This window comes from Sander lucioperca, chromosome 7 (assembly GCF_008315115.2).
Source record: "Sander lucioperca isolate FBNREF2018 chromosome 7, SLUC_FBN_1.2, whole genome shotgun sequence".
In the NCBI taxonomy this organism is placed as follows: Eukaryota; Metazoa; Chordata; class Actinopteri; order Perciformes; family Percidae; genus Sander; species Sander lucioperca.
In genome coordinates this window covers 42,469,272-42,494,055 of record NC_050179.1, presented here as the reverse complement: position 1 = coordinate 42,494,055, position 24,784 = coordinate 42,469,272, and the positions used below count along the sequence as shown (strand labels likewise).

General features: G+C 38.4%; 2 protein-coding genes across 5 annotated transcripts in view; both read left to right on the top strand.

Annotated features, from left to right (window-relative positions):
- The first annotated feature begins 580 nt into the window (after positions 1-580).
- Positions 581-20,863, top strand: LOC116048658 (aminopeptidase N-like). Of its 3 annotated transcripts, XM_031297840.2 has the most exons (22): positions 581-710; positions 2,083-2,278; positions 3,710-4,016; positions 5,289-5,431; positions 5,661-5,797; positions 7,507-7,633; positions 9,193-9,347; positions 10,698-10,811; positions 10,919-11,062; positions 11,190-11,255; positions 11,669-11,734; positions 11,860-12,032; positions 12,437-12,516; positions 13,947-14,077; positions 14,227-14,282; positions 15,152-15,299; positions 15,431-15,522; positions 17,002-17,109; positions 17,242-17,409; positions 17,526-17,666; positions 18,315-18,396; positions 20,253-20,863. In XM_031297840.2, exons 1-22 carry the CDS (start codon positions 645-647, stop codon positions 20,409-20,411), a joined length of 2,859 nt encoding a protein of 952 aa, XP_031153700.1. In that variant the 5' UTR covers positions 581-644; the 3' UTR covers positions 20,412-20,863. The 3 variants fall into 3 exon arrangements, with proteins under 3 accessions (XP_031153700.1, XP_031153699.1, XP_031153698.1); XM_031297839.2 differs by lacking the exon at positions 581-710 and having other exon boundaries at positions 1,943-2,278; XM_031297838.2 differs by lacking the exon at positions 581-710 and having other exon boundaries at positions 1,952-2,278; positions 12,437-12,513; positions 13,944-14,077.
- A 3,384-nt stretch (positions 20,864-24,247) lies between these two features.
- LOC116048659 (aminopeptidase N) overlaps positions 24,248-24,784 on the top strand; it is a 38,221-nt gene continuing 37,684 nt past the window's right edge. For both annotated transcript variants that reach the window (XM_031297842.2, XM_031297841.2), the window contains exon 1: positions 24,248-24,603. In XM_031297842.2, coding sequence (XP_031153702.1) covers positions 24,470-24,603 — 134 coding nt within the window. In that variant the 5' untranslated portion in view covers positions 24,248-24,469. The remainder of the gene's footprint in view (positions 24,604-24,784) is intronic.

Genomic DNA, 24,784 nt, shown 5'->3' with positions numbered 1-24,784 from the left:
GTTGAGCTCTAGATTGTTTTGCTTGCACCAGGTCACCAGGTGGTCAGCCTCCCACCTGTAGGCGGACTCGTCTCCATCAGAGATGAGTCCGATGAGGGAGGTGTCGTCCGCAAACTTCAGAAGCTTGACGGACTGGTGACTGGAGGTGCAGCTGTTGGTGTACAGGGAGAAGAGCAGAGGAGAAAGAACGCAGCCCTGGGGGGATCCGGTGCTGATGGTCTGTGAGTCGGAGACGTGTTTCCCCAGCTTCACATGCTGCTTCCTGTCAGACAGGAAGTACTGTATGTTTCAGAAAAGTTAAAAACAACAATCAACCAATGACACAGCCCCCAGCCACACAGTAAGAGCCTCACAGGAACAGGCAAAGAGCTGCATACGGCTCAAGAGCCACAGGTTCGCCACCCCTGCTGTAGAGTGCTATATAAATAAATGTTGATTGGTTGATTGGTTTCACACGCCACACCTGTTACAGGGCTGCCAACTCTCACGCATTGGCCATGAGACACATGCATTTGATTGGTTTCACACCTGAAAGATGAGTTTATCTATAGATCTACCTGTTGAGCCACTCGTGACTACTGTATACAGGCCATGAAGGTGTGCCGCCCTGTCTCCTCTGGATAGCCACCCTGTGCGCTCTGTCCATGGTCAAGGCTCTGGGAAAGGCGTCAGTCCCGAAGATTTCTCCAAGGCAGGATGGTAGGCAGGAGGTAAGAGGAGTGCTCTCAGCTCCCATTTGGTATGCCCGTAATACGGATGATACACCTCCTGGATCTGTTCTCGAGGTGACTTCATCTTTAGTTGTCCATTTTCTTTGATAAGGCTGCTGATTGTAGATTCCAGCGTAGTTATTCTCCCCTCGAAGTCGTTCATCGACATTTCAATGGCTTGAATCGTCTGGTCATGTCTGGCAATGACTGCATGGTTGGAAGCAATTTGTGTTGTTAAATTAGTGATAATCCGCTCTTCCAGAGACACTAGTCATTCTGAGCCGGGTTATCGTCAGCTAGCGGCTCAGAAGCTAGGTCGCCATCTTGCCCGTCTTCGCTACGGTCCTCGCTCTCATGTTCGAGTTTCTGACCATGTCGTGATTCTGGTTAGAAATCAACCTTAGAGACAAGCTCGCCAAGTTTAAGCGGATGTAAAATGTGGAAAAAGTCAGATAAATGACGAGTATATACTGTCTATGGTGGTGACCGAGCTCTCCCGGTTTGCTGCCTACACCATTGTTCAACTAGCTAACCGGAACCGCCTATTCAAAGTATTTTATACCTGTAATATGTTTAGCTTGTTTTTATTATTTATTGTCTTTAATTAATGTTTTAATTGCTCTTTAATGTTTTATGTAAAGCACTTTGAATTGCCTTTTTGGTGATAGTTGCCTTACAGAATGGAACATAAGATAAACCACTTAGAGATTATAGCAAATGAAGGGAACAACGTGACTATTATTATCCTTTACTTACAGTGACAGCATATAATAACAAAATAATAAAAACAAATAAAAACATATTCTTAAAAGTTACAAATAGTGGGGGGTATAAAGGCGAATACTGACTGACTTTGTTAGACTCTGTATAATCAAACTTGAGCCAAGTTTGATTATACATACATGTCTCACTGGGACTCCCAACACAGGCAGGCCCACATGGGTGAAAGGTTTCTACATCAGTAAAGTTCATAGTTCTAATTCTCTAGTTCTGCCTCAAAACCTTAGTTATCCCTATACTACACTTGTGCTGGACTTTAAGTTAAATGACAATAAAATAATGTAGTTAAAAGTCAGTAATTATCTGTATGAATATATCTGACAGAGCCAATTTTGTCATCATCAGCCGAGACTGGTTTTTACAATCCCACTGTTAATGTATCACCCGGTGGAGTGAATGGGAGGGGAGATGCTACAAATGGCTACATATAAAAGTTCACCTTCCACCCATACGTGTCTCACTGGGACTCCCAACACAGGCAGGCAACATGGGGAAAGGTTTCTACATCAGTAAAGCTGTTGGGGTAGTGGCCATCATCCTGTGTGCAGGGGCCCTGGCTACTATTATTGCTCTGTCTGTTGTTTACTCACAGGAAAAGGCAAAAAATAATAACCAGGTTTTGCCAACTGATGGAGGACCAACATCCAAACCACCCGTCACAACACCTTCCCCGCCCAGTAAACCTTGGGACAAGTATCGGCTGCCCAAGAGCCTAGTGCCGGATCACTATAATCTAACCCTGTGGCCGCGACTGACTCCAGATGCAAATGGACTTTACATCTTTACTGGTAAGGCTTTTATGAGTGTACTGTAATACTCATCTATGATCCTCTGGAGCAAGAAGGCTTACTTTCATACAAAGTAGTTGCATTCATCTGGTATCTATGTATCCTCAGCCAACAAGAATTAAAACCACCAGGAATTTGGAGGCATTGGTTAAATAGGATAGGATGGAGATAAAGACTAATAGAAGGTCGATAAATCACAACTTTAACCCCTCAGTTGCAAAATTATAACACCACTTGTAGCCTAAAAGTGTAAAACAAATCTGTAAATGTTTTTTAAAGACTGCATTTACATATTCAGTGAGTCTTACTGTCCTTTTAGTATGATAATTAGAGAACCTAATAAACTAGCCAGACAGTATTGTGTGAATTGATTTAGTGGAATGTGTACTGTAAGTAACTGTGGAAGGATTAGGAAATACTTTGCTTGGCTTTGGTACGTAGATGTTATGATGTCAATGAATAAAAAAGACATGAAGAAAAAAACACACCTTCTGCTTGGAGGGATTTTGGATCCTGTTACTTGACTCTCTTATCACAGTTTTATGGCTTCATATAAAGCACTTCATAGCTTTTAAATTTCTTTGCAAATGCATTTTAAAGTCCCTGTGTCAAAACCTGATCCACCCATACAGGTTTGCGGAGTAAATCGTAATAGGTAATAGGTAATAATCCTACAAGTTGTGTAAGGTCATCAACTTCTATATACAATGCACTATATACAATCAACTCTAACTCAACTTTAACCTGGGAGATGGAGGGCATGTTAGTTAACCATAGTCTGTACACACCAAGAGATTTACACAGCCCAAATAATGGTGTGTGCATTCGTATGGGCTTTAAATTTGCTGTTGATGTTTTATTTTGAGCAGCAGATATAATAAAGGGAAAGCCCCTGCTTCTCTAAATGTCCATATAGCATAACACACAGGATTCTCATTAAGCCTGACAGTTCATTCCCAATCCTATAGATAGAGCAGTTGACAGAATGGGCTACATTTTGTAGTAATTGAAGTACAGAAACTACCAAAGTCTTATTTGGTGTATTCAGTGCTGTACTTCATAGATATACTTTACATAGCGTTGCTGTTTTGTGAATAATGTATTTCCAAAATGTCAACTTCATGAACTAAGAAAAAAAAGCCCTGTTATTAGCTTTGTGTGTTTTGCAGATCATGTTATGGGTTTCAAATGGTGTATTTAGCTTATGAAGCAGGAGAGTTGTCTCAACCCAGTCAAGTCAGCTTCATTTATATAGCACATTTCATACAATGTCAACTCAATGTGCTTCACACAAAACCACTTGGGGAACAATGCACTCGTCTACCTGCACACAAAGAATGATGTACCTATTTTAAAACTTGGATACAGATGGCCAAAGCCACCATCCGACTGTTGATCACAGTTTAACTAACTGTATTTCATGTTTTTTAGGTTCATCCAATGTGGAGTTTGAGTGCGCTGAGGAGACTGACCTGATTCTTATACACTCCAATAAGCTGAACTACACCAAGTTGGAGAATGGCCACTTGGCAAAGCTCACCTCAGTCAATAGTGGGGTCAAAGCCCCCTCAATCACGACTTCATGGCTCCAGAATGTGACTCAGTACCTGGTCCTAGAGCTGGATGGTAAACTGAGTATGGGCCAAAGGTACCACCTCTACACTGACTTTACTGGAGAGCTGGCTGATGACCTGGGAGGCTTCTATAGGAGTGAATACTTTGAGGACGGAGTGAAAAAGTATGTGTATATGGTGTCAAATGGTGCGCCTTGAAACATAATTGGAGCAAAAGTGAATCCCAGAGGTTGCAGAACATGCAGTAGCCAGCAATGATCAATAAGAAATGTTCCAAATAAGATCTCACACAAGACATTTGTTTACTATTTTGAAGAATAGCCTGACGTCTTATCTACAGTCAGTGTAACTTAATCAATTTATGCCGGACTCATACTACACATTATCAGCAAGATTATAACACAACTCGAAAATGGGCATTGGGTGCAACAATTGATCGTTTTATCCTGTGTAGTGTATCATAGAGGACACAACCAACACTGCCTCACGACGTGCCAACTGAAAGACTGGCATGTTTTCTGAGTTCCCTCACGTCCGTGACTTTGACCAATATGAGCGCAGAGCACTTTTCCACACACAACTGTTAATATAGCAAAGGGAAAGAGGAATGATGTTGTTGCTCGGTTGAACTGTGAAATAGAGGAATTGCTAGTCGCTTTTTTGAACACAAGACAGCCAGCTTCATACATACAGTATTGTTTGGTTACATTCTTGTTCCTGAAAGTCAGTTTCTAGCGCTCCTTTCTGATAACATCATGTGTTTTGTGAAAGATGGCAAGCTTTGATTGGTTGGGTACCAACGTGTAGTCTGTCATGTCTCTTGGCCAAGTCACAGCAAGAAGTTATTTTAAAATCCTAATCTCACCATCATAACAGACACAAATATTGTGAAGTCTAAACTTGGCATAAATCTTCCTTGCTAGCTTTAGCCTAGCTTAAAACAACTCCCAAACTGTGTTATTGGCATGTTCTATCTTGTTAGATGGCAATGTAGTCACCACCTCACTTAGATTTTGTTCTGGTGCATGGTTCTTTTTGAGACATAACATGCAGCCACTCTACCTAATAGTTGTTGGTCAAGAAATGCCTTCAAAGCCTAGCACTGACTGGCTGAAACAGCAGTCTTGTTTTAACATTTCTATTTCGAAATGTGTATGTTGTAAGACAACATTATATGCCAGTAAAACAGTTTTAAAACCTTTGGGAAGTGGATTTTTTTCACTTTTGATAGAGCTAGGCTAGCAGTTTCCCCCCTACTTCCAATTATTGTGCTAATGTAGGCTGAACATCCTAGGCCTAGCTCTGTGCTTGACACTGAGATAAAAATGTATATACATTTTTTTTTATCATCAGGCTCTTTGTAAAACTCCACACAATCATAATGCTATTGGGTTGTTTCTGTAAGCATCAAGTTTAATTTGTCTATTTTCTGTCAGGGTTGTTGCTACTACTCAGATGCAGCCAACAGATGCCAGAAAGGCTTTCCCCTGTTTTGACGAGCCAGCCATGAAAGCTATTTTCCACATCACGCTAATCCACGACAAAGGAACTGTAGCCCTGTCCAATGGCGAGGAAAAAGGTTAGTTGCACTATGATGATAATTGGATAGGCTTATTTTCGCAGTTTCAGACCAAATCAATTGAATATATGAGGAGAACAATGGATGTAACATCATTTCTAGGGTGATCTAAGACTGGACAGCAGGGTGTGTTAAAGTGACATATTTACAAAAACAAAAAGATTAACTAAATGTAAGATTAAAAACTAAAACAATAAACATGTTCTTCTATTAATTTTTATTTCTACAGAATCAAGCAGTGTCAACATTGAAGGTCACGATGTACTGAAGACAGCTTTTAAGCCAACTGAGAAAATGTCTACCTACCTGTTGGCATTCATTGTCAGTGACTATACCTTCATCAATAACACCATTGACGGAGTTTTGGTAAGTAAAAGAGATTTTGTCATCAGTCTTTCCTGAATGCAGCTTGTATTTCCATGAAACTTAGAGGTGTGCATTCTGCGAAGGTGTCTTTTTTTGATACTACTACTGGGGGGCACCAAAGTCATAGGAATTTTCAAATCCTACACATGGTAAGGACAGGTATGGAAACGAATAAGGGACATAAGAATTTGAATTTTAACAGCCACTGAATACTTAATATTGAAATATTTTACTTTAAAACTGTGTATCTGAGTTTATTTGTTCTGAATTCACTTCTTTGAACTTAAAATATGACATTTCTTAAGTTGCAATTTAAAAAAAAAAAAAAAAAAAAAGAAGCTTAATTTGAATATTTTTTGTTCAATGGTCACACATTTAGATATTAGAATTCAGAAAAAAAATTATTTCAGATACATGGGTTTTGAAGTAAAACATTTCAATATTAAGTGGTCAATGGCTGTTCAAATTCAGATAATCATGTCTCTTATTTGCTTTAGTCAGCTATTTTGTTACTTTTCTACTGTAAATGGAGAATATACCACCAAGATACTTCCAGATGTTGACTGGTGATTTTCTTTTTTGTTGTTGATTTTTATTTATTTTTTTTCTTTTGGGGTGCTTTTATTGCCTTTATTTGATAAGACAGATTAAGGCAGGAAGGTGGGAGAGAGAGGGGATGACATGCAGCAAAGGGCCATGGGTTGGAATTGAACCCGTGGCCGCTGCGGTTAGGACCGAGCCTTGGTACATGGGGCGCACGCTCTACCAGGTGAGCAACGAGGGCAACCCGCTGATTGGAGATTTTTGATGAAATTGGAAATAAATTGTATTATATAGTAGGTCTTCCTTAATTAAAACATTTTAGAGCTTCCCTAATCTAGACCTTAGGTTCACACACTGGTATTGTTATAGTGCCAAATAGCACTTAACACAGTTTAGTTTTCAAAACTTAGGTTTTAATCATCAGGCTAGGTATCCACATTCCTAACATACACAGTAACTTACATTGTAGTAAAACAAGAAAATAAAATGGTTCATTCTTGTACTCATCCAAGTGATGTCATTGTAATTAATGATTAGTGGTTGGAGAGAGGCCCCTATGGGCAATGTAATATGAACGTGAGTTTAGCCAGGTGTAGGATTTCAAAATGTGTGACTATGTTGCCATCCGATGGTAGTATCTAAAAATACACTGCTGCAGGAAACAATGTACAGATTTAATATCCAAGATGATCAGGCCGAAGCAACACATGAACAGCAACAATTTTCTTTTTCACAAACTGAATTTATGCCATCAGAACAGTTTTATAGAAGATCTAATCAAAGATCAGAAATCAGAAAAAGCTTTATTGCCACGTACGTTTTTTTACACATACAAGGAATTTGTTTTGGTGTTGTAGGTGCATGTCACACATTCTCTAAATATGTACACACTATGTATCAAGTATTAGAATATAAACAATATAAGTATAAATATATATACACAGTATGTATTCAAAATAAAAAGAGCAGTACAGCAGAGTAAGTACAGTGGCATGTAGAGAGATCTACAGCAGCCTTAATATTATCCAATAAAAGAGGTTATATCAATTTAAAACCACAGAGATTTCATGGTTTTCTGACAGTATATATTCCATCTAACAACAGCAATGTGCATAATTAGACTGTGTAATGTGTTTTATTGTGTGTATTATGTGATGTGGGTTTAGATCCGCATCTTTGCCAGGAAGCCTGCTATTGATGCTGGGCAAGGACAGTACGCCCTTAACAAAACTGGACCCATTCTTAAGTTCTTTGAGAAGTATTACAATTCCAGCTACCCTCTGCCAAAGTCTGGTAAGTCCACCACACATGATGATCTGAGGCAATGCTTTTTTTGAATATCCTTATCCTCCTTTGTTAAATGTATGCTATCGAACTTGTTGCCTGAATACTTTTCTTTTCCACGTGTATTTAGTACATTGCAGTACACATACCAAGGTTATACATTAATATGTAATCCTCCGAGTTAACTGTTCCCCTCCCCTCAGTAGTCAGCAGTTCTCGGATTCATGTTTATTGCCATCATGTGCGTTTTTATGGTCAACCCCAAAATTACCTTTTTATTTTATAGACTGAGACATTTGCTGCCACTTCCAATAAAGCAGCTGTCAGTCATTCTGAACATCACATAAAAAATACTCCTCCATCATCTGTTCTGTTGTTGATTAATGCAAGACTTATCTGCTTATTACAGTGCAGGAATGCTTTTATCTTTCTGTTTTGACATTTTATGACAGGGCTTTGCGAACAGGAGAAGATTACATACAGCATCAATTATTAACAGCTACATCTTGATAACTTCATTGTTATACAGTCTTTCATGACAGTTGTAATCCATCTTTGTTCAGTCTTTGTTGACCAGCCCATACAGTACATTCAAGAAGTCTCATGATTCGATTTGATTTAAATATATTTTATATTTTTAACATTGATGGCTATTCCATTTATAGACTATCAAGTCTTGATTCCTAAAGATCAACAGATCATTGGTTTTATGCCCTGGCAACTGTCCTTTACCTTTTCAATTCTTCTTTAGAAAAATAGGCCACATGGTATCAAGTGTGATATAACCACCATATTTGTTCTTGAATTTACCACACTAAGGCCATGTTGTAAACGTTAAATAATTTATTTGAAATGTAATAACATTCAATTGGGAAAAAACTGTTAGAAACAAAAACAAAAAAGTGCCACTAATTGACAGAAATTTGAGTTTCCTCACCCGCAAAAAGCCACCAGATCCTGCCTTAAATGAGAACAGAAGAGTTGCCTGTGTCAATATTCTTTTCCCCAGTCAAATCTATATGTTTATGATGCCTGCAAATATGTTCTGCTATATTTGTGGCGTTTGGTACCTACGTGTAGCATAGCCTATAAAGTGCAGTTTTTCTGTCAAGAACATATTCGTTGTTTACCTCACTCACAGAGAAGGCAAAATGTTGTCACACCGGTGACTTCAGGGAAGCAGGAGGATTTTATAGTTCTGTTGTTTTTTCTGTCATCTCCGACTCTGGCAATGGACATTAGGTTTAGAAATATCTGGTTGCAGGCTACTGGTAAGCTACGCTGTGTCGTCTTTGAAGGCTTTTTTGTTGTCTTTAGACACAGGCAAGTACGTGAGGGTTCGAGAGATCGCCGATCCTGCTTTCGAAAGCTCATTTCGATTGATTTTTGTTTTAGAACCGTAGTGGTGACATCCCTAGTACATTTTGTTACATTGTTACACATTCATAATTTCCTCCCTCCAGATTACATGTTTTAAGAACTGGTGCAGTTAGAACTTACTTGGTCAACTTATAAGAAGTAGTAACTCTACACGCAATCAACCACAAATATTATCTTTCCTAATGCAGATCAGATAGCTCTACCAGACTTTAATGCTGGAGCCATGGAGAACTGGGGCCTGATCACATACAGAGAGACAGCACTGCTTTACGATAAAGAGTTCTCCTCCAACTCCAACAAGGAGAGGATTGCTTCCATCATCGCTCATGAACTGGCTCACATGGTTAGTTTTTAACACTGCAAACTGTTTAACTTCACAATGTCTTTTGAATCTTGCATAACGGATCCTTAACCGGGTTTGGTTGCACATGTTCTTGGCAAATTAATGATCTATTAGTAAAATGGCAGAGTGCATCTGATAAAATCTGAAAAGGCAAGTTATAAAGGAATTTCAACCAGCACTGCGATTAGTACATTCAGAAGTGTGTTGTGAGAACATTACCATCAATCAATAGTTATCGGTTACCACCAGGCCTGGAAGTGACGCATTCTGGCTGTGCCACGGTTTTGTTCCGTCCTCCACCACACACCAGACCACACAGGGAGTGTCTCAGAAGCGGAACATCTTGAATGCCTGACTGTCATTGTCACTAAAAGGCTATCTATAAGTACTGGAAAGAAAAATCATGTGTTTATTAGCTGGTGTCTACCTTCCACTCCAAGCCATCATGCAATCAAACGCCATGCCTTCACATCCTGCCCGGCCTGTGGAATGCACGTGGCTCACATGCTTCTGGGACGCGCTGTGTCGGGGCTGGTGGAATAACAAGCATTGTCTTGAATGGCCGCGATTGCTGGTGGCATCCGAAAATGTGCGTGGTGGAATTTGGCCGATTTGTGATGTCCAAATGAAGCTCCATTAAGCATTTTCTTTATTTTCTGAGCCCACTTAATGGCTGTGTCTGTTCAACAAAGAGTTGAAAGCACACTGAATTGCTGTTCCTTGAGCCTTTTTGTTTAAACCAAGAGCATCATCTAGTGGGCTCAACAAATACAACTAATGGTTCATGAAAGCATCATTTAGACCTCACTAGTAACTGTAAGTCAGTCAGCCAACTCATCTGAAATGGATTAATATGTGAATGAAGAATATGTACAATTTGAAATGCTGTATGATCAGCAAATCATTCAGGTGAATTTGCATTCACAATGTATATAATATAGTGGTCACTGTCCCTGTCACAAGTCTCATCAAAACAGATTTAAATCAAATCTCATGTCCTTAAGAGCAAGTATGAGTCAAGTATTGAGTATTGTTGCAGCAAGTCTCAAGTCAAATATAAGGCCTTGAGGGAAAGTGCCAGAAAATGTCAGGTCATGTCAAAGCAGTCCCAATTCAAGTCCCAAGTCTTTGTAGGCAAACTGCATGTTAATTGCAAGGCTGATCAGAGGACATACACATACAGAGATGCTGTAAAGTCCAAGCCAAGTCTCAAGTCCTTGTTGTTTGGACTAAAGTGTGACTCAAGTCCAACTCTGTAGTCTTCAGGTCTGGGAGCCTATAAAGAGCTGTCTTATTAATCTTTAGTTTTTCTTGGAACATTCACACTGTTTCTCTGTGCTGTTGCTTTAGTGGTTTGGTAATCTGGTGACCCTGAGATGGTGGAATGACTTGTGGCTAAATGAAGGCTTTGCATCATATGTTGAGTACCTGGGAGCAGCAAATGCTGAGCCCGACTGGAACCTGGTAAGGATTTCCCTCCTACCTTTTGGCCACAATAATGTGTAATGTAGGATGATGGTGACATTAATCGGTGGAGTTTTGGCCATACTGTCTTGTTTGTCTCATAATAGCCAGACCTCATCGTGCTCAGTGATGTCCACAGGGTGTTTGCCGTCGATGCCCTTGCCTCCTCTCACCCTCTGTCTTCTAAAGAAGAGGACATCCAGAAACCAGCACAGATCAGTGAGCTGTTTGATGCTATCTCATACAGCAAGGTAACCTCATACATTTATAATAATAATATTTTCTGTTTTCCTTCAAATATGTACAAGATTTTGTCACAATATCCTTAAACACAGACTGATCTTGAGAAACATTCAACATGTGTTTGCTCATCCTCAGGGAGCAGCTGTTCTGAGGATGTTGTCGGATTTCCTAACTGAAGACGTCTTCACAATGGGAGTCAGAGTAAGAACTTAATGGATACATACAATTTAATATTTACCTGAAACCACGTGCTACTGTGTAGCTTAGTCCCCTTTGATTTGACACAGTAAATCTTACATTACTGACCCCTTGACAGGGGTTGGGTACACGTGGTCTTAACAAATTAATTCTCCATTAGTTAACATCTGTTAACTCTAAAATATCTAATAAGGCATAGGAAACTTAAGGAATTCCAACCAGCACTGCAATCAGGCCATTTGGCAGGACGATTTTCTTCATATGTGGCATGAGAACATCAGTAACAATCAGCCAACTCACCAATTATCGGAATGTAAAATATGTACAATTTGCAATGCTGTATGAGCGGCAATGCTTTCAGGTGAAGCAGAAACGCCTCCAAAGCAAAATAACTAATCTTTGTTTTGTCCCTACAGACCTACTTGGCTGAATTTGCATTTGACAATGCAGTCTACACCGACCTATGGAAACATCTGCAGATGGCATGTTCTTTTCTAAAGACATTTAGATTTGAACATTTTATGGTTTAATCAAAAGGATCTCCAGTACGTGCCAACCTACTGTTGGCTGTAGCATCATTTTTTTTCTTGTTTGTCTGCTTCTACAGGCTGTTAATGCTAGTGTCACTAAACTTCCTGACACTGTCCAAAACATCATGGACACCTGGGTACTGCAGATGGGCTTTCCTGTGGTTACCATAGATACCCAGACTGGGCTGGTATCCCAGAAGCACTTCCTCTTGGATCCAGACTCTAATGTCACTGCTGAATCTCCCTTCAAGTATGTACAATGCCTTTCTCTCTTTTTTCCCACTAGACCAATCAATTAATTATTGTGTTTGCCTTTAATACTACTGCTGCTATTTACCATTATGTATACAGTATTACAACTCATGTTACAATACTCATTTTGCTGCTATTCCTGCCTTTACTACTAGTTTAGTATTACCACTTATTTTATAGTAGTACAACTAGACTATCTCCACTAGTACTATACATTCTAGTATTATTGCTAAAAAGTATGCTACTATGAGGTTTTTTTCTATGTATTAATGCATAATCCTTTTTATTTTAATGTCATTATGATATAAATGATACAGCCCCCCTTTAACAGTTCGTGCCAGGCAAACAAAATAACACATTAAACTAAATGTAGATGTAATAATACATGTGTTTATTCTACAGTTATAAATGGATCGTTCCGATCAAGTGGATGAAGACTGGAACAATCCAGGATCCCCTTTGGCTGAAGGATAAATCAAGTAAGGTGTACAGACACCAACAATAACATGGTGATTTTGTGCTGATAAATAAAATTACTTCTGAATGAAAGTAAGTGGAGCTAAAACATTTTTGGGCAAAAGGCAAGCCAGCTTTATTTCTATGGAGCTATGGACTATTCCGTCGCAATTTAGGGTAACATTAGTTGCAGGATATACCAGCCAAATATGAAATATGGCCACACCCAAGCCCAATCACTGTAGAACTTTAACGTAAATAAAGCATCACACAAATATTTAGGCCTAGATGATCAATTATCAACCTTTTATTAAAAATCATCAATCAAGATTAGAGACTAGAGGTATCAGTCACACCAAAAATTAATGACTCTCGCAAAGTAAGGAAAGTGGATAAAATATGCTTTTAAGAAGGACTTGACAGTACTAACACATTAATGCAGAGTTTATGATGCATTTTTCCCCACTGAGTGGTGAGTTGAAGAAGCTAACTCAAGCAATTAAGGCTGGAGGAACTGCAAGGGAGAGCAATAATTCATATTTCCCTGCAACCTTGATAAAGGGAATATTGAATAATCGTTTTGGATTGTTCAATGATCTTAAAATGTCAGATTGTCAGTTTACCCCCAGATGGCTCAATTTATACCCTCACTCTGATCAAAGTTGAGCCACAGGAATTCTTACAATTTAATTTCATAGGCGAAATCCTGAAATAAATATTTACGACAGTAAATGAAAAATATTTGACATGTTCTCTCTGACCGAAGTGGCTTTGGGAATTGAGGAGATGGTTAAAGAGAAAGGGGTAGAAAAGCATTCGAGAGTGGAGTAGACTTACACGTTGTGTGTAACCTGAGACGTTACATTAAAGTTTCAATAAAAGCTTACTTTCGTCTCACATGGTCTTCTGTACAATGGAGCAACAGAAGAGGAGTGTACAAGAGCTAAGGGACATTATAATTAACTGAAATGATACTGTGTAGTACATCACAAACTTTATAAAATGCACACACATACATTTACTTTTTGTAAATTGCAGGCTGTGGGAGAATTTTAGACTGGACATTATAATGTTATCAAATACTTGCACAATAACAATCTGAGTCTGTCATTGGCAAAAACGCACACTTTTAGTGGATGTACATTGACGGTCGCTATTGCCCCATAGGATTACATTGCAGTCCGGTTTGCGGCTGCCTGTTATAGTGTTCTCGCTCAATACTGGACAAATTTCAAAGACTTTTGTTCACATTTTGTTCTTACACAAAAATGCATGGGAAAATATGGTCCATGTTTGAAAATACAGAAATTCCCCTTTAAGAGTTTATTGCCCAAGTGTGAAGAAAATCACCCAAAGACAAAAAATAATCAAACATTGACAAATTAATTATCCTACATTTTCTGGTCTTGTCTATGACAAGAATGACAAGCTCTGACCTCCCTTTCTTTTGTAGTCGCAATTGATGCGATGAAGGCATCAGGGACTGAGTGGGTGCTGGCCAATCTCAACGTGGTGGGTTACTACAGAGTCAACTATGACAAAGGCAACTGGGACAGACTCCTAAATTGTCTAACGACTGATCATGAGGTATACTTTTTGGCAACTTAAAATAAATTGTGATCTCTGCTTTCCTATGCTGTTTATGAAAGTGCTTCTTGATCTGAGTAGTAGTAGTAGTAGTAGTAGTAGTAGTAGTAGTAGTAGTAGTGACAGGAATATTGCTCTTGTTTTTCAAGCTTATTCCAGTGATCAACAGAGCTCAGTTGGTGGATGATGCCTTCAACCTTGCCAGGTAAGTCCTAATACAGTATCATACAGTATCTATATATGATGTAATAAAGAAATGAACAGAATGATTATCTGGATTACTGAGACTTAGAAAAAATAACTTTAATTGTTACCTTCAGTAAAACCAAAAGAATTTATTAAAGATGTTGTAGGCAACAACATCATTACATCAATCAGCAGGGTTTATAGAAAAAAGTAAGCCCACAATTATAATACTATTGCACAGCATTGCCAGCATGACACAGATGCTGCAACATATTTTAATTCATTACTAAACAGCGATGGTTCCTAAGTGGGGGGTGTGCACCCTAGGAGAGGCCCGGAGTTATAACAGGGGGTTATAACCCTAATGCATGGTTCTGCTGCACCACTAGCAAAGCATGGCCAAGTTTGTGAAAGGACAGCCAGGTAAACGTAAAGCAGACGATGAAGCTACACCCTATATACAAAAACAAAGAAAATACATAGTAGCGGCCACAATTCCATCTTAAGAGCCTGATTGGACTGAAACAGCTGGTTGTTGTGCACCTCTCTCTCTGTCCCTCTCCCCGCTTCACTGAGAAACAGCTGATCTCAATTCACTTCAAATGGTCTTTTTGGCATGGGAAACAGACGTTTACATTAAGTATGTATGAATATAGGTTAAGTATAATTAATATACACATATAGGCCTATATGGGGGTGGTGGTGGTGGTGGGGGGGGGCAGCAGTTTGGGAACCACGGATTTACAATAGGTTTATGAAGATCCACAAATATTTTGCCAGTGTATTGAAGAGTAAAACTATGAACACTAAAGACTTTTGATTAAAGATGATCAAGTTGTATTCAATTTTGGATAACCCATTCTTTTTCACAATCTTGTAACCCCAAAGAGCAAAGATCATCCCTACCGTACGGGCCCTCAGTACCACCATGTACCTGAACAAGGAGAGAGAATATATGCCCTGGAAGTCAGCCCTGAACAACCTGGACTTCTTCTACCTCATGTTTGATCGAAGTGAGGTTTATGGTCCCATGCAGGTGTGCTTACTTTCAGCCATAACATATCAGCATAAAAATCAAAAAGAGCCTTAACACAAATAAGTTACTTCTATGATTCTAATCTTCGTGGAATTATCACATTTCCTTACCTCTGTCTTGCTTGCTTTTAGAATTATCTGAGGAAACAGGTCACCCCCCTGTTTCAATACTATAAGACCACGACTGACAACTGGAGCAACGTACCTGATGGACACATGGACCAGTGAGTAAAGAGACATAAATGGACATTTATTGTTTTGGAGATCATACTTTTTAAGAAAGGCATTAACAGAATATGACACTTGAAAAGAAAAGATGATTTTCAACTTATAATTCAACTATGGGGGCCCCAAGCAGCCTAAAGGTAAATTCCATTCTTGAGATCAACACTGCATTGTCCTTATTATCATTGTCCCAGTGTTGTTAAGTTTGTATTTTGAAAACCAGTAATCTCCTATTTAAGTGTTTCATCAGAATCTTTTAGAGTCTGCAGTTGTCATAATTTAACAAACTATTGAAATAGAGTACCAAATATTTCCCTGTAATAATGTAGATATAGTAACATGTCTTTTTATAGCAATATAAAAAATCTCGAGCTCTTGGGAAACCATAGCTGTAGTTCATTTTAAATTATGTTTTTATTTTATGGCTAGGAATAGATTATGGATTTTCAACCTTGAAAATGACTTTTGTAACATTGGTCCATTTTAAGAGCTCTGGTTTGGCCAATGATTACTGTCTGGCTGTAAATATTATATATATATATATATATATATATATATATATATATATAGAACATACAAATACAATTGAACAAAAACCCTCTCCCACCCCCCACCCTCTGCGGTCTCGAGGAAAACAAAAACAAACAAATAAACAAAAACAAAGGCAGAAATCACACCTTGCCTAGTCACTCTCCTCTAATTCTTGTGATTTTAAGGTCATTAGGACTGATACTTGCTGCGTTTTTCCATAGGTCTATAGTCAATGACTTTGTTAATCCTTGCTGTAGAGAGCTCAAGCATAACTATGTCTAGAAAATACGCCAACCACTGCTTTATACAAAGCGAGTGGGGGGGGGCCAGCGCTGAGCTATCATTTTCTTGGTTGCGGTTGAGCCAGCTAACCAAACTTTCTTCTGTCTCCCAAGCATGTGTAATTTAGAGTCGTCATTAACAATCGGGTCAGTAGGAATTCGACATCCTATCATATCAGATATTATTGATGTTGTTTTATTCCAGAACTCATGCACCTGTTCACACTCCCAGACCATGTGCAGGAAAGTTCAGCTGTAAACATATTTTATGAACTTGCTAGCTTGCAGCGGCTAGCATTACCACTGTCTAGTGTTTGGTTTTAGTAGTCAGTGTTACCTTTTTAATTATCTAAAAAAAACCATCAAGCACAGAATCTTGTTTTATCTGCCCATGGTGTATATGGTGCATTTTTACCTGTACACCGTACGGCAATGTTGCTGGAAAACCTAATGCTAACTGTAAAGAGGCCATGCCAAGCCGGTGCTGTTGTTGTGATAAAACAGTATTTTAGATAACGTACAAAGCACTACTTAGCCTCTAATAATAAGAAACCAACCAACTGTTGTTAGGCATATTCTTTCTTTCTGTCCCCATGTCTACTCTTCATGTTTTCTTTCTGGACTCCTGTAAATGCTTCTTCTCCTTCCTGTTTTCCCTTCCTCCAGGTATAATCAGGTGAATGCTATCAGCCTGGCTTGTAGGACAGGCCTTGAGGAATGCCAAAATCTGACCAAGACATGGTTCAATCAATGGATGGACACTAAAAAGAACAAGTGAGTGTATATATCCCAATGTGTAACTTATTATCTTTCCACTGTTACAATGTCTCTTTACTATGTTTTAAGTGCAACCATAAGTCTATCATCTATGGTGTACTGAACTTTCAATATGTCATCTTGCTTCAGGATCCACCCCAATCTGCGTTCCACCGTGTACTGTAACGCCATTGCAGCAGGTGACGCTAAAGAGTGGGAGTTTGCTTGGAAAGAGTTTCTGAACACTACTATTGCTAGTGAAGCTGAAAAACTCCGCTCTGCCCTGGCCTGCACAAATCAACCCTGGCTGCTCAACAGGTCTGCTCACAGACAGCCTTGTTAATACTGTTATACAGTGTACTACAGCTTATAATTGAAGATTACTGACCAGTACACACACATATATACTTGCTGTCCTGCTTGTACCCTTTCAGATACCTGGAGTTCACTCTGAATCCAGACCTTATCCGAAAGCAGGATGCCACCTCCACCATTGTCTACATTGCCAACAATGTGGCTGGTCAGTCTCTGGCATGGGACTTTGTCAGGGCGCGATGGTCATACATTTTCAAGGAGTGAGTACAACACAATACTTTTTTGTTGCTTACATCACTGCATTCCCATGAAACATGAGGCACCATATTTGTAGTCTATAACCCAGTTTTTAAATGAACCATGTCTGCTTAGCAGTCATGTCCACAACATGACAATTTTAAAGGTGCTGAAACAGTGTTTCACACAGTGGTGTGTTGGGTAACACTGTGACCTATGATTTTCACATGCCGAACTGGAGCACAGCCACATAATAAATGATTCATTGTCATGCAGTTCATTGTCATGCAATCACACAACAGCAGATAGGTCGTTACAGTCAGTTAATATCAGTGGCAGCTTTTATTGACCGATCATAATAATTATAAACCATGCAGGCCTCACCTTGACAGAACACAACACAGGGACTAAGTGTAGTTTTATTGTTTTATTAAGGTAGTAGTTTGATGTTTCAGTAGTAATAGATTTTTGTGTTTTAAAATTTTAACTAGTACAACAACCAATTCTTTTTGGTTGGTTTCAAGTGTTTGATTTGTATTACTGCATTTTGAAAAATCTGAAAAACTGTTTTGAAATTTTTACCAATTGTAAAAAAAAAAAAGAAATCCTGTTAATTTGCATACAAATAAACCTGATTATCTGTTTTGCCTTGACTGTGTTTTCACTCACAGGTATGGTGGCGGATCATTCTCCTTCTCCAACCTCATCAACGGAGTCACCAAACGTTTTTCCACTGAATTCGAGCTTCAACAGGTTAGATATTCTAGACCAGGGGTCTTCAACGTTTTTAAGGCCAAGGACCCCTTAGCTGAAAAGAGTATGACGTAGGGACCCCCTAATACATATACTGTATAAAATTTAGTTGCATATTAAACGGGGCCGGATGGATGAAAATGAATAGATATTGTTTATAAATCATGTTTTGATGTTAAACATACATGTGGAAAGCACAGTGAATCCTTAAGCTAAACTGTTTGGCTACCATAGTGGCTACCTTACCTATAGTAAACTTATCTTCAGTGTGTAAATCACATTTTTTTCTTTTTCACAAATAGGCCAATTCATCTTTGCTATTAATAAGTTGAATTCATATTGATATTTTCAGACATTATAATTCTTGAAAAAAAGAACATCATTTGGCGGAGGAAGATCTCTTTTCTAGACCGTTTTTGATCACAATCAAACAAATTTGTATGTCTATTTTTAGGGGTTTTCATGTTTTAGTGTAGTTCCACATTGTGATTTGTGTATATTATTATTGTGCACTGTATATATGCCCAGGAAAACCGATCAAAATTAGCATTGGAAATTTTAAACTTTCCATGTCTCCCCTTAAGTCTAAATAACATGTCATAGCATGTTACCACTTTATGTTCATCTACCATTGCAGACTGAAACTCAGTTTCTAAAATATTTATTTATGTAAGAAAAGCAAACACACCAAACAATTATGAACTGAATATTAAATCGAATGTATACACGTTGAAATGTATTTATCACTCTACACAGTTGATTTCTTGCATAAAAGATCTCAGATGTGAATTTAGTGGTGAATTTGCAGACGCAAATTGTAAAAATTGTCACACAAGTTTATCCTCAGTAAAATGGTAGTGTCAAGAACATTTCCGGTAATTTTAACTGTTATTGGCGAAATGCGAATTTGTGTATTGGGCCAGTACTTTAGCCACAGGGACACAAGGACACAAGGATCAGAACACAAGTATAGACAAGAACGCAGCTTGAGAAAGGCCCCTGATCTCAGGACACACCATCAGATCTAATTCATATAAAGATTTACTATTTGGAATCTGATGTGGGGCAATAATATAAACATGCTAAAGTCCCCGGAGAAGCCACTGATGAAATAAATACATTTTGGATTGATTTTATTAATACAATCATTTCTAAACTGTCCCTAAATCAAGTCATGTTTCAAGTATGTAAAATTGTGTCTTAAAGTCTTAGGCTACATTTATATTGCTAAGTTTTGGTTTAAAAACTAGTATCATTTGCTGTGTTTACACCTCGCATTCACACTGCTCTGGCATGTCAGAGCCTCTAAACCGGAGATATTTGAAAACACTTCTGACCCCGTTTTGGTTTGGAATCTCTGGGGTTGTCTTGCAGTCTCAACGGCTGCAAACTGAGACCTTTAGCAACACCAACGCTGACGCCAATGTTTCGCTGCCTGATTGGGTCATCACGTCTCGTTCTCGAGACTTAGCTACTAACGTTACCATGGCAACTAACAGGCGGAGTATACATGCTGCCTCCTGTTTACCCCGCACGCGCATGCTCAGTATACGAGAATTTTGATGAGATATGCGGTTTGGGCATGTTACTTTAAACAGAGATTAGTTCTACTGGAGCTAAAAACACTGTGTACGGGGATCACTTTTGGCTCAAAACTCTGCTTGAAAACCAAAACGTAGTAATGTCAATGTAGCCTAATAGTAATTTGAATCTGTCTTATATGTCTGGGGTTTAGGATGACTAACAACCACACTTTTTGATGGTCCCTGTGTTGTCATTTGTTGCTGCCTGACTTGAAATGGTTGCATCACCTCCCTTAACAACACACTCATTTTATGTTTTGTTTGTTCTGACAGCTGAAACAGTTTAAGGCAGATAACTCTGAGACTGGATTCGGCTCTGGGACCCTGGCAGTGGATCAGTCCATTGAGAGAACAATGAGTAACATAAAATGGATCACAGAGAACAAGCAGAATGTTCTGGATTGGTTCGAAATGGAAGGAAACGCTAACTAAGCCTTGTACTAGCTCTGTGTACTTCGGGCAATTTAAAGGTTCTTTTTTTGGTCAAAATAAATCTTGCTTGGAGAAGGAGATTTCACACAAGTTCGTTTAAAAGCAAATGTACTCTAGCTCTGCTTGTTTATATGGTCCTGAAAATCATTTACATCTGCAAAATTGTCACATCACATCATCATCTGCAAAAAATGAATGGGACCCAAATTTGCTTGCTGAGCCTTTGTTGTACCTCTGTTTGGTTGAACTGAAAAGGGACTTGCGGTTTATTTTGAATCGTTGAAAGTAGAAGTACTAATTACACAGTACATGTTGATATTTTAAGTTGGACAAATGGCCAGATAGGACTTAGGAAAGGATGTTATTTGTTTTATACTTTATATTACTTTAATTACAGTTTTCAATAATCTACTTAAAAAAATATATAAAATTATAATTTTATGATTATACAAGAGTTTTATTATTTTTGCATGCGTTCACCCTGCTCTGTTAACATTTATTTTCAACCACGAGCACACAGCGACGAACCCAAAGAAACACAGAATGCTGTAATGAAACATTATCTAACAAGTGTAGTGAAGCACCTCTGTTGTAAAGGCTAATTGCTTGGCATGTTAGAAAACACAGCTGAAAGGTCATTAATGGATTCACTTTAGTGTTAGCCACCATGCTAACATGGTTTATTAGCAAACTCACGTTGATAAGAGTACAGCTATTAGAAGTTAATATATAAAGTCGAAGCGGACTCTGACAGCTGTAGGGCAGCTAACATTGACATAACGTTAGCTGTCTCCATTGAGCTGCCAGCTAAGCTCCTATAACTGGCGACACAGTTGGGAAACAATAAAAAGCTAATTATTTATTATATAAGCATTTCGACTCTGTGGATGTCAATTTTAAAACGTTTTTTTCCCATCTTTCTTTTGCTTCCCAGCTGCAGCACGTCAATCTCCCTACCAACGTTACTCAGTCTCTCTCTACCATTAGCTCCGCTAGCCCCAAGATCTCACAATGGCTTGTGTTGCTCACTCCCGCTAACTTTACTGTTCATTAGGTGTAAGGTGACGAAAGCATTTCGTTGTAACATGACATGTGGGTAGACCAAGGCAAGAAGGGTGAGATTCGCCAAAACATTTATAAAAAATACACATTTGTATAGTAACTTAAGCAATCGATTGTTATTGATTTTCTTTTTACTATTTGAACTATATTCAACTTCTGGAATTTGTTCCTACAGCCCTAGTTTAGATCCATATAGCAATTATAGCTGTGGTCATACATAATGCATCCAAAAATTTAATTTGTTTTACAGCTAATGCATACCAAAATCTTTATGTAAAACTTTGTAAACTGGATATATGTAAATATGTGCACATTTGAAAAACAAAATGCTTACATTATCTTTGTCCACTGGATATTGCTACCATTTTATAGACAATGATTCCCATCTTAGCTGACACTGCATAATCTTTAGATGTTTGGTATTTACAGGCAATGATTCTGGACTCTATTCTGGAAAGGAAAATAAACACATTTGTTAAAAATGTATACTGTTGTGCTCCGTTTGTCTGAAAATACAGTATTTCTGGTACAGTATATTATGGTTCCTGTATCTAGGGATTATTGTGTACTGCTTATATCATATATCTATATCTGACTGTCGGTCATTATCAAACCAATTACATAATGCAAAATATTTTTGATGTACCGTGACTGAAATAACTAGATGAAGGGAAATGCTTCACTTATAGACATTTATCAGAAATTGAAGTGTTAAAGGGAAATCTAGGAGGGTTTCAAATGACCCAAAAGTTCACGTCGGAATGGTCGCAGCCAGTTTGTTTCAGCATATCGTAAATAGATAGCAACAGACTTTAAACACACAAAATATTAATACTAACACCTAGTTGGCAATATTTCGGCTTTAAAGCTAACTAGTGTAGTGCCTGTTGAAAACATGCATGCATTGTTGCTTGCAGCTTTCTCTAAAACCGCTCATCCAAACAATTTTACACTTGACATTGCAATTCCTTGGGTCCTAAGCAACACACCTGCCACGACATATTTGCGTCACACCGGTGAAATACACTCTGGTTCACAGAAAAAAAACACCAAGAGCAGACTTCACCATTAGGCAAGGTAGGCAACTGCCTGGGCCATTCATCCCTTCATTCCACTGTATTTGAATGAGAACAAATTAAATCATAGAAATTTATGAAACAACCTTTAATATATATCATCCTTTCACATGAAAAATAACAATCATATTGTTAAAAGATTGAAAAAAAAGAAAATAGTCTTTTAGTACTTAGGCTCACGTGCCTCAGCCTAAGCTCTACAGCTACAGGATCTATCACCTTGATCAGTTGTCTTAAAGTTTGGATCAACAACAGTACATTTCCAGGATAATTACATTCTTCGCCGCCAGATGTCCCTCACCTTCCATTCTGTGTTGTGCCATTCTCAAACTTCCTTCTTTCCGGGAAACAAAAACAAACTTCGAGCTAGCAAGCTACATACTGAAAATGACATGTTTTAAAGAAAATTTGGATTGTGCTACAAGGCGGGTCTGCTTGGTTCTTTCAGGGAATGATTGTAAAGATTTACAAAGAATATGTTTAACATTACAGCATTTGCTATCTAACTGGGGCGTTTTGGAACCGATTGTGGCAGGATGGCTGTGGACGAAGTAACGTTACACACGGCATTTTGCTGGTAAGAGCAAATTACGTTTAACCATGTATCCAGCTAATTTAAATAGCTGACATTACTGTAGTGAACAGTTAATTTCATTTAATGTTATATTTGGCATTTTCCTTTATTCGTGGGTGCAAATGTTTCACCAAAACATGTTCCGTCTCAAGACCATTTTGCAGAGCCACCCTCCCGGCACCATGGTTCTGTTTGTTTGGGTTCGGCCTGGTTAATAGTTTGGGTTTACACTTTACAACACTTTTCACTCATCATCTTACCACTCATCCATCTGCTGCTGACACACTGATACCATTGAACATTCCTCATTCCTCATAACATCACTATGATTTTCATGTATATTCAGTAAACAAATTTTATACATTTTAGTTGCAAATTGTGTATCTCATGTCTTTTGTCATGGCTCGTGAACCAGGTTATGACAGTAAGTTTCAAGTTTGAAAACAACTATTTTAAAATTTCATCATAGAAAATGACTTTATTACTGCATTCAATAAAAATCTTTGCATCAATGTAACAATTTGGCCACAAAGTTAGCACAGTGAGCATACACAGCATAGCTCAAAGTAGGTTTTGACCTAGTCTTTTAAAATAAATCTGACAAGGTTAATGTGCGGTAAGAAAAAATGAAAAGCACCCACACCCAAAAAATTCTGTTGCCCAGCTACTCTATCAGTATACCTGCCTTCATGGCCACAACAGCAGAAACATAAAAAATGTACATATGTTTTACAAAGAGTAGAAATCCTGTATAGTTTACGATACAGCTCAACATGAAGAAAACCTTCTTTGAATGAAGCTGCCACCTAGAATGTATGACTCTCCAGAAGACCTCACAGTATGTGTGTTAGTTTTCTGAAATTGCTAACAGACAGTTTAAAGGTTTGACTATAAACACTGTGAGATAAAGACAATAAAATCTTTGCGTCATACATGTGTGAATTCTCAGCAGACATGCAGTGTTTTATGAACACCCACTAAAACATTATTGTAGATAACTCATCATTCTTATCACTCACTTCTGCGCAGATGTTTATCAACAGTTTCAACTTCCAACATTCCCATGAGAGCTGTTCAGTCCAATATATCATCTATTAATGTCAATTGAGAGAGAGGGAGAGGAGGTCAGCAGTTAAATGCATTCTCTTTTGTTGATCATTCTGCATGCGATCTGAGACTCAGAAACCAGACGTACTTAGTTTTAAGCAGACCTTTTACCATTTACATTATAACAGTATTTTAAGCCACACTAAAGGGTGAAGGAATAGTTTTAGTCAAAGTTCTGCTTTCCTCTCAGTTATTCAGTTTAGATTTAACTGTGCGACTTATCTGCTGTTTATAAGGCCATGGGGAAAAGCTTCAGAGTTAGCAGGCTGTGCATTCTGTCCGTGGTCTTAGCCCTGGTCTCCATAGCAACCATTGTCACGTTGTGGACTATTGCCCTGACAGGAGGAGATGATGTCACAGCTCCTTGGGACAGGTAAGGACATTGGTTCTGGAAAAAGTTTGACACTTCTGTATCCTCGAGCGATGATAATGCAAATCTGCATGCATGCGATCTGTGGTTCTCTGTTGACGCATTAAAAAGCAGCTGAAGACTCACCAATTAAAATTGGCTTTTGTTTGTCATTTTATTTGTAAACTGGCTTTTGTCTTCTGTT